General features: G+C 46.7%; 1 protein-coding gene across 4 annotated transcripts in view; it reads left to right on the top strand.

The window, feature by feature from the left end:
* Positions 1-261: 261 nt before the first annotated feature.
* The window catches only part of LOC105886891 (zinc finger protein 77), a 14,972-nt gene continuing 4,581 nt past the window's right edge, over positions 262-10,652 (top strand). For 2 of the 4 annotated variants that reach the window (XM_023512687.1, XM_023512685.1), the window contains exons 1-3: positions 1,104-1,344; positions 2,640-2,759; positions 8,214-8,340. In XM_023512687.1, coding sequence (XP_023368455.1) covers positions 2,757-2,759; positions 8,214-8,340 — 130 coding nt within the window. In that variant the 5' untranslated portion in view covers positions 1,104-1,344; positions 2,640-2,756. Of the gene's footprint in view, positions 394-1,103; positions 1,345-1,899; positions 2,023-2,639; positions 2,760-8,213; positions 8,341-10,652 lie in introns of those variants that run through there. The other 2 variants (XM_023512686.1, XM_012804460.2) reach the window with 2 other exon arrangements.

The raw sequence follows: 10,652 nt of genomic DNA, 5'->3' as shown, positions 1-10,652 counted from the left end.
ATTTATTGTTTATCAGGGTAATCGGGTCGTAGGACTGAAGCCAGAGACTGAGGCCAAACTCCGGGGCAGGAGGCTCCAAATCCGCCGGTAGCGCGGAACTGGCCGAGTACACGCCCTAAGGGGGCGGATCGGACTAGCGTTTACTGCTCAACGATTGGAGGACTCTGCCAATCTGTCCACCTTTGAGGTTCCACCAATCCCAAAGCCTGGGGCCACCTCGCTTTTCCGCTCTGGTAGACCCGGAAGAGGAAGTACCCGTTCGCGGCCCACGGCCGGTATCGCCCCGAACGGGTCGTACCGCCTCCTGAGGGCGGTTTCTTTTCTGTCCAACGGAGGACCTGACCCCGAGTTTCTTCGTTGTCCAGGGCTAAGCGAGGGGCGGGTGATGCTTGGGTGGGCCAAAGGACTGGGATGGAGTTCAAAGGGGAGGGGGCGGGCTCGTTCTAATAGCGGATTTCCCAGTCCACGCCCCAGGAAGGTGGCTCCGGAGGCGGGTGGACCCGGGTAGAGCCTCAGGGATCTTGTTTGGGGGCACCAGGCGTTTTGACACCGTAGACCTTCGGTTCCGTGGCGGTCCCACCATAGGATTTTTTGGGGAAGGGTGGAGTTTAGGTGGGATTTAAATGCAGCCTAGTTTCCATTGTCTCAGAGCAAGTCAGGGCAGTTGTGCAAAGGGATCAACCTCAGGTCTGGATTCCTAAGTGGACCCAATTCCCGTTTCCTTGGGAACCACAAGATAAGATAGCTGTGCATTGTTGTGTCCAGAAACCCCCTTATCAGAGCCCTGTACCTATGTTGGAAATAGAGCTGGTTTCTCTTTGTTCAAGGGAATCAGATCCTACAGGCAAGAAAGAGAAGTTTTTACTGATAAAATTTCAACCACAGGCTCTGATTTTTTTTTTTTTTGAGACAGAGCCTCAAGCTGTCCCCCTGGGTAGAGTGCTGTGGCATTACAGCTCACAGCAACCTCCAACTCCTGGGCTCAAGCGAGTCTCCTGCCTCCGCCTCCCAAGTAGCTGGGACCACAGGCGCCCACCACAACGCCCGGCTATTTTTTTTTTTTTTTTTGGTTGCAGCCGTCATTGTTTTTGGCATGTCCAGGCTGGGGATTCGAACCCGCCACCTTAGGTGTACGTGGCTGGCGCCTTAGCCGGTTGAGCTATAGGCGCCGAGCCACAGGCTCTGATTTTGCTGGGCAGAGATTTTAGCAAATCAGAAGACGGTGATGGCTCAGAGAAAGGTGGCTTTGGAGGAAATACTGTTTATTGTTAATTTTACAGGTGGCATTATCTGCGTCTGTCTTTCAGCCTGATGAATGTCCAGGCAGATGCACCTCATTCACAGGTGATTATTACTGTCTTGCTCATATCTTTTTTTTTTTTTTAATTAAATCATAGCTGGGTACATTAATGCAGTCACCGGGTACAGTGCGCTGGTTCTATATACAATCTGAAATATTTTCATCAAACTGGTTAACATAGCCTTCATGTCATTTTCTTAGTTATTGTGTTAAGTGTCTTGCTCATATCTTGTGTATGGATGGAGGCTTCTGGCTCAGCTGAGCCCCAAAGCTTAATTGGAGGAAGTTAAGTTTCCACTGCTTCAGTTTCCACAATTATAAAAGGAAAGAAAATAACATTTGTCAAGTAATGAGTGTGATTATTATTGTGAGCACATAATGGTGACCATCATCCTTAAATAAATATCTTAGAGCCCTAAAGGAGAGACAGCAGAGTTACAGATGTTTTGACCAGTTATGACTATGGACTTTGAAGAAAAGATTGTAATATAAAAGGGTCTACAGCAGTGATTCCCCCTACTGGGGAAGGGGGAGGTGATTTTATCCCCAGGGGACACTTGACAATGTCTGGGGACATTTTTGGTTCTTGCCACTGACAGGTGTGAAGATCAGGGATGCTGCTCAACACCCCACAAAGAACAGATCAGCTTTCCAGTTAGAATTATCCAGTACTGTGTCTAAAAGTACTGGCTTTGAGAAACCCTGTACATGGTACAGAGTAGGTAGGTATTAGATAACTGGTATTGTTATTGTGTTATTGGTGACTTTTTTTTTTTTTTTTTGAGACAGTCTCAAGCTGTCGCCCTGGGTAGAGTACCATGGTGTCACAGCTCACAGCAACCTCAAACTCCTGGGTTCAAGGCATTCTCTTGCCTCAGCCTCCCAAAGTAGCTGGGACTATGGGCTCCTGCCATAACGCCCGGCTATTTTTTTTGCAGTTGTCATTATTGTTTAGCTGGCCCAGGCCAAGTTCGAACCCATCAGTCTCGATGTATGTGGCTGATGCCATAACCACTGTGCTATGGGCGCTGAGCCTTATTTGTGACTTTGCATGCAGAAATGATTTTTCAATCCAAGTTAATTCCTTAATTTTCTCAATAAGGCAGTTAAACCATTGCCAAATTTGCTTTGTAAGGAAATAATATCAAGTTTAGAAATAATACACAATTATAAACATTTAGTCGTATTTGTTGCACGTGTTTGTAAAACAGAGCAGCCGTATTTCACCCTCCCTTCCCAGAGATGGCCAATTTTTCTAATTTGACATGTAATCTTCTAGTCCATGTTTATGTAGAGTTTTCTTAATGTGTATGTTACGTTTTATGTGTTTTTTTTTAAGGTCTCACATATTTATTACTGTACCAGCTTATTAGTGAAGAGCATATAAACAAAGAGAAAACTCATTTTCCCAATGAAGTGTGGCTGCCTGTCCAACTGATGACATTTTCAGGTTGATATGGTAAGATATAGTGACCATGATAAGTATGTGCCATTATATGTGCAATTTTTTTTTTTTATACAGAGGTTCAAGCTTTCATCCTAGGTAGAGTGCCATAGCATCATAGCTCACAGCAACCTCCTACTAGGGGTCAAGCCATCCTCTTGCCTCAGTTTTTCTATTTTTAGTAGAGATGGGGTCTTGCTTTTGCTTAGGCTGGTCTCGAACTTGTAAGCTCAAGCAATCCACCCGCCTCGGCCTCCCAGAGGGCTAGGATTACAGACGTGACCCATCACACTGGCTCATGTGCAATTCTTAAGACCTAGTTTGGTTCTTCTCCAGGGTTCCCTATTCGAGTTATACCTGCTCTTTCACCAGATTTCATTCATTCATGCCTGTAATCCCAGCACTTTGTGAGGCTCAGGCAGGAGAATTTTTTTTTTTTTTTTGACACAGAGTCTCACTTTGTCACCCATGGTAGAGTGTTGTGGCATCATAGCTCACCACAATCTCAGACTTTTGGGCTCAAGTGATTCTCTTCCCTCCGTCTCCTGAGTAGCTGGGACTATAGGAGCATGCCCCAACACCCAGCTATTTTTACGGGTGGGGTCTTCCTCTGGCTCAGGCTGGTCTCTAACCTGTGAGCTCAATTAATCCACCTGCCTCCGCCTCCCAGAGTGCTAGTATTATAGACTGAGCCATCGGACCTGGCCAGGAGAACCATTTGACCAGGAGATTGAGACCAGGCTGTGCAATGTAGTGAAATGTGCATCTCTACATAAAAATAGAAAAATTACCTGTTTCGAGTCTATAGTCCCAGTTACTCTGGAGGCTGAGGCAAGAGGATTGCTTGAGGCCAGGAGTTTGAGGCTGCAGTGAGGTCAGTGAGCTATGATGATACCACTGCACTCATTCTAGCTCTGGCAACAGAGCAAGAATCTGTCTCAAAATAAGTAAATGAAACCAAAAAAGATTTCAGATCCAACCCAAAGTTATTTAGGCTCTTAATTTTTTTTTTTTGAGACAGAGCCTCAAGCTGTCCCCCCTGGATAGAGTACCTTGACATCCCAGCTCACAGCAACCTTCAACTCCTGGGCTCAAGCGAGTCTCCTGCCTCAGCCTCCCAAGTAGCTGGGACCATAGGCGCCTGCCACAAGGTTATTTTTTGGTTGCAGCCTTCATTGTTGTTTGGTGGGCCCAGGCTGGATTCGAACCCGCCACCTTAGGTGTATATGGCTGGTGCCTTAGCCACTTGAGCCACAGGTGCCGAGCCTAGGCTCTTAATTTTTTAAAAATTTCTTTTTTAGTAGATGCTGGGCACTTTGCTCAGGCTAGTCTCAATCACTTGGTGATCCTCCTGCCTGGGCCCCCCAGAGTGCTAGGAGGCCCATAATTTTTTATTATTTTATATTAAATCAGTTAAAATAAGAAGCCCTGCATGGTAGCTTATGCCTGTAATCCCACCACTCTGGGAGGCTGAGGTGGGTGGATCACCTGGGCTCAGGAGTTGGGAGACCAGCCTGAGCAAGAGGAAAATGCCGTCTCTACTGAAAAATGGAAAAGCTAGGGCACCTGTATCAGCTACTTGGGAGGCTGAAGCAAGAGGATCCCTTGAGCCGGAGAGTGTGAGGTTGCGTTGAGCTATGATGTCACATTACCCAGGGCGAAAGATGAAACTAAAAAAAATTGCCTCGGAAATATTACACCCTTTTACATGTTAACATTCTCTAAGGAAATCTGGAAAATGGGCCTAAAAGAGTTTTTTCTTCCAGTGTCAAATGTACAGGAGCACTTTAAATAACACATCTCAGGTCTAGTGGCGTCCTGTTCCCTGGGCAACTCTTTCCAGTCTTGAGCAGTTTTACCTGGCGTAGGCTGGTCGGGGCTTCTGCAGAGACGGGTGTTAGCCCTCCACTAGAAGCTGATGTAGTGACGTCATGCTAAAGGGGCTAGTCTGAGGCTCTGAGCTCCGGGACTTCGCAGCCCAGGCCCACCAGACCCCGCTGAACCCCAGGCTGCCCCCTACCGCCCTGGCTCCTCCTGCCCCAGACTAGTGTCTTTGGGTGGGGAAACTGAGTCTGGAGTCTACATTCCCATTTGGGAGGAGGCCGCTAAAGAGGTAGACTGAGGTGACTGTGGGAAGGGGCCGGCGTCTATAGCAAGTTCACCCAGGTGCTATGGCCTCTGCCTGAGTGAATCTGCCACAGGAGTTCACGAGGTGCCTGTCATTCAGGCTGCAGGGGGTGGGTCTAGAGAACTATCCAGTCATCCAATCGGGAAGTTAAAGACTGTGCTTGGTGAAAAATCACTCTGGAGAACTGGGGCGAGGCCCAGAGAACTATCCTTTGAGGGACACTAAGTCCAAGTGCGGCACTGCCCAATCAAGGAAACCTCGGGTACGGGGACTGGAGAGCTGATCAATCAGGGGCACTAATGTCCGTAGCACCATCCAATCAGGGTGCCGCAGCCCTTACCTCGGTCCAATCAGTTTCCGACAATGGGCTGTTGCCATCCTCCCGGCTGGGCATCCCCTCCTTCCACGAGCAGTCCAGTGTTCCGTCCCCCGTGTGCTCACCAGTACCTGTCGCGGGACGCAGGGAGCTTGACCCAGATAGCCCAGGAGTTGGGCCAGGAAATGGTGAGTGCGCGGGGCCAGGAGCAGAGCCCGGGAAGGCTGAGAAGCTAGCGGGACGACCCCTGGACGACCCCAGTGATGGCGGCTGAAGTGATGACCCACCCTGGAGCTTGTCAAATACAGTCAGATCCAGGTTGGAGGAGGAGAGACTATCACAAAGACGGTTGAAAAGGGACAAGCTCCATCTCAGAAGCCTACGGCCTCTCAGCATTAAACAGGGAAAGGCTTGACTTAGGCACAAGGAAGGCTGGAGAGGAATTCTGAGGGGAAGATGAGGGGTAGCTGACAGCAAATGTGCCTCCCATGGCCTTCCAACTCCGGGTCAGGTGACTGGGGAGGGGATTGTGTGGTTTTATTTTTTTTTTTTTATTTGAGACCGAGTCTCATTTGGTCACCCTGCGTACAGTGCCATGGAGTCATAGCTCACAGCAACCTCAAACTCTTGGGCTCAACTGATTATCTTGCCTCAGTCTCCCCAGTAACTGGGACTACAGGTGCTTATCACAACACCCGGCTACTTTTTTAAGAAACAGTCTAGCTCTTGCTTAGGCTGGTCTCCAACTCCTGAGCTCAAGCAATCCACTCACTTGACCTCCCAGAGTGCTGGGATTATAGGCGAAAGCCACCGCACCCAGCCTTAGTTTTACATTTTAGGGCTTGCTCAGATTCAGGGGTACACCCAAAGATCAAGGTCTGTGGTGGGGACAGAAAGCTAAGTAAAAATTGGGAAGAAATTGGACACTGTGAACACGTGGTCAAGCCTGTATTAAATGAAAAGTCCAAACATAGTAAGAAGAGACTTTTGGGCCACGCCTGCGGCTTAGTGGATGGGGCGCTGGCCCCATATACCAGGGGTGGCAGGTTTGAACCCAGCCCTGGCCAAACTGCAGCAACAAGAACAATAAAATAGCTGGGCATTGTGGCTGGTGCCTGTAGTCCCAGATACTCGGGAGGCTGAGGCAAGAGAATCACCTAAGCCCAGGAGTTGGAGGTTGCTGTGGGCTGTGGTGCCACAGCACTCTACTCAGGGCAATAAAGTGAGACTCTGTCTTTAAAAAAAAAGAAGAGACTTTTATTTAAAAATAAATAAAAGCGTTTGTAGCACAGTGGTTATGGTGCCAGCCACATACACCGAAGTGGTGGGTTTGAACCTGGCCCAGGCCAGCTAAACAACTGCAACAACAACAACAACAAAAAAATAGCCAGGCTTTGTGGCCGGCACCTGTAGTCCCAGCTACTTGGGAGGCTGAGGCAAGAGAATAGCACGAGCCGGAGAGTTTGGGGTTACTGTGAGCTGTGATGCCATAGCACTCTATGGAGGACAATATAGTGAGACTCTGTCTCCAAATAAATAAATAAAAATAAAAAGGATTATTGTAAGATATCAAGGGTGGAGAGAGAAGAGACTACTGCTATAATAGGTGAGGGGGCAGATGCTTGGTGTTAGCATCCTATTGCAATAGGGCAGGGATAGTAATGCAATAGGGTTGGGGAACTGTTGCAATGAGGTGGGAAGAAAATGTAAGGGGGGAGGGGCATAGTTGCTATTGGGCTGGGGGACTAAAGATGGAATGGCAGGGAAACAACTGCAATAGGAGGACTCGGTCTGCAGGCATCTGAAGAGTTGGATAAAAGGATTTTTCTTTTATGGAGGGGCGTGAATAAGAACCAGCAGTAGGCAGAGAATGTTTTGCTCTGATGTCATTTTCAACAGGGCTGCCATCTGGCTCAGGATGGGGACTGCAGGTGCCTGGAGGAAGGAGGGAAGTTTAATTCAGAGTTTAACTATGAGTGGGGATGGAGGGTCTAAGTCTGACCTTGTCACCTGTGTGAGTCTTACTTAAGTTATATGGAAAGGGTAGGTCCTTTCAGTGTCCCATTCTAGAACACAACAAAGTGAGGAATTTTGTGGTGCCAGTTTCCATTCATTCTAGACACTTGGTTATTTATTTCAGTGACCCTGCTGGCTTGATAAATTCTTTAGGAGTCAGGTTCTGTTCTTACTGAACAGGTGTTGCCAGGCCCCAGGGCCCTGGCTACATGTCTGTCCATAGTGTTTACCTCTTTCTGGAGGATGTCTCTGCTTGAATAGGTGTGATGGGCCTAGATCAGATTCATTGACTCTGTTGCCTTCTGAGGTAGGAGTTCAAATCAAGCAGCATTGAAAATCTACCCTAAGTATTTGCAGCATCCTGACATCCTGGTACCAGTTCTTTGACCTGAAAAAGAAATAATAAATTTTGGCTTGGTGCCCGTAGCACAGTGGTTACAGCATCAGCCACATACACCTATGGTGGTGGGTTCGAATCCAGCCTGGGCCAGCTAACCAACAATGACAACTGCAAAAAAAAATAGCCAGGTGTTGTGTTGGGCGTCTGTAGTCCCAGCTACTTGGGAAGCTGAGGCAAGAGAATTGCTTAAGCCCAAGAGTTTGAGGTTGCTGTGAGCTGTGACACCACGGAACTCTACTGAGGGCGACAAAGACTGTGTCTCAAAAACAAATGAAAAAGAAATAATAAATTTTGAGCTAGCCATGTGTCAATTTCCATGTTATTTGAATGATGATTTCATTTTTTAGTTTTTAGCCTGCCCTATCTTTGTAATTATAAGTCTATACCAGTTGTTATCATTAATGTTAAGTTCCCAGAACATTTACCATCACTGAGTGTATTGCATTGTTTTGAATATTATTTGTCATCTCTCATAAGAATGTATGGTCCACGTGGCTCAGGGTTCCTGTGAATTGAGTCCCATTCCTCAGACTGTCAGCCTCATCCATTCCCCTGTACACATGGGTGCAGACAGTGCCTGACTGAAATAGAATATGTGGGATGTTTTAGGACTCACTGGTCTTTGAGGATGTGGCTGTGAACTTTACCCCAGAAGAGTGGGCTTTGCTGGATTGTGCTCAGAAGAACCTCTACAGAGATGTGATGCTGGAAACCTGTAAGAACCTGGCCTCCTTAGGTAAAGATTATTTTATCCCTTTACTATGTCTTATCTTTTTGAAATTTGGGCCCAGAAATTGGAGTATGTTTGAAAAGAGACAGATATGATTGCAACTTTATTTTTTTTTTTAACTAAGTTTGTTTGTTTATTTATTTACTTATTTTATCCCTTTACTATGTCTTATCTTTTTGAAATTTGGGCCCAGAAATTGGAGTATGTTTGAAAAGAGACAGATATGATTGCAACTTTATTTTTTTTTAACTAAGTTTGTTTGTTTATTTATTTACTTATTTTGTTGTTGTTGTTGCGCTTTGGCCAGGGCTGGGTTTGAACTCACCACCCTTGGTATATGGGGCTGACAACTCACTCACTGAACCACAGGTACCACCCTGATCACAACCTTCATGGAACATGGATTCAAAAGATTTCTCTATGAAAACAAAGTTGGTTTCTATATATTTATTTTTGGGACAGGATCTTATGTTGCTATGTTGCTTAGGCTGGTTATTCCTGGCCTCAAGTGATCCTCCCACCCCAGCCTCCCAAGTAGCTGGGACTACAGGCACAAGCCACTATGCCCAGCTGATCAAAAAACAGTTTTGTATGTTATTGAAATTTTACTTTTATTTTATTTATTTTATATATATATATATTTTGAGACAGAGTCTCACTGTTACTCTGGGTAGAGTGCCATGGTATCATAGCTCATAGCAATCTCAAATGATCCTCCTGCCTCAGCCTCCTGAATAACTGGGCCTACAGGCACTCACCACCATGCCCAGCTAGTGTTTTTATTTTTAGTAGAGACAGGATCTCACTCTTGCTCAGGCTGATTTCAAACTCCTGAGCTCAAGCAGTCCACATGCTGTGGCCTCCTAGAGTGAGCCACTGTGCCTGGCCTGAAATTTCATTTTTCTTTCTTTCTTTCTTTTTTTTTTTAGAGACTAGAGTCTCACTTAATTATCCTTGGTGAGTGCCATGGCATCACAGCTCATAGCAACCTCCAACTCCTGGGCTTAGGTTATTCTCTGGTCTCAACTGCCCAAATAGTTGGGATGACAGGTGCTGGCCACAACACTCAGCTATTTTTTTTGTTGTTGAGACAGAGCCTCAAGCTGTCGCCCTGGGTAGAGTGCTGTGGCATCACAGCTCACAGCAACCTCCAACTCCTGGGCTCAAGCAAGTCTCCTGCCTCAGCCTCCTAAGGAGCTGGGACCACAGGCACCCACCACAACACCCGGCTATTTTTGGTTGCAGCCGTTATTGTTGTTTTTGGCGGGCCTAGGCTGGATTCGAACCTGCCACCTTAGGTGTATGTGGCTGGTGCCTTAGCCACTTGAGCCACAGGCGCTGACCCTATTTTTTTGTTGTTGTTGTTGCAGTTTGGCTGGGGCCAGGTTTGAACCTGCCACCCTCCGTATATGAGGCCGGCACCCTACCAACTGAGCCACGGGCACCACCCAATTTTATGTTTCCTTTCTTTTTCTTTTTTTTGAGACAGAGTCTCAAGCTGTCACCCTGGGTATAGTTCCGTGGCATCACAACTCACAGCAACCTTAAACTCTTGGGCTTAAGCGATCCTCTTGCCTCAGCCTCCCAAGTAGCTGGGACTACAGGCGCCTGCCACAACGCCTGGCTATTTTTTGGTTATAGTTGTTGTTTGGTAGGCCTGGGATGGATTCAAACCCTCCAGCTCCAGTGTATGTGGCTGGCACTCTAGCCACTTGAGCTGTAGGCGCTGAGCCTTCATTTTTCTTGATTACTGGATTTGAGGCCTCCTATGTTTTGTCAGTGTGAACATCTCCAGTGTCACTTTAGAGCAATGAAGGCAGCTTTATGGATTCATTCCATGTGAAAGTTACACTGTAATTCACATATGACATGGTAATTTTGTTGCAGTTATACCCACACTTAATTATTCTCAGTGGTCTAGAAGACCAAGGTATTAGCCTATCTAATGAAAGTGTTTGTTGCTCTGATCACATTATTTTCTCCACAAGCAGGTGGCAGCCACACAGCCATCTGATCTCCCAAGCGTAGCTGGGTTAGTGCAGAAATGTTTCACATGGGGCCTATATGCACCTGAGTTTCTTGGTAGCAGTAGGTTTTGGGTGAAGGGATTCTATTTGGAACTGTCAGTTAGAAATATAGATCCTTCTCTATTTAAAAAGGGGGAAGTTTGTCTTCTATTTTGGCTGACTTATTTGACTGTTCTCTCAGGAAGACCTTCATGTATTTATTTCTTTTTTTTTTTTTTTTTTTTTTGAGACAGAGCCTCAAGCTGTCCCCCTGGGCAGAGTGCCGTGGCATTACAGCTCACAGCAACCTCC

This window comes from Otolemur garnettii, unplaced genomic scaffold, assembly GCF_000181295.1.
Source record: "Otolemur garnettii isolate 467f Iridium unplaced genomic scaffold, OtoGar3 scaffold00029, whole genome shotgun sequence".
NCBI classification, from domain to species: Eukaryota; Metazoa; Chordata; class Mammalia; order Primates; family Galagidae; genus Otolemur; species Otolemur garnettii.
Note: the sequence above shows the minus strand (reverse complement) of the source record. Positions and strands in the feature narration are given on the sequence as shown.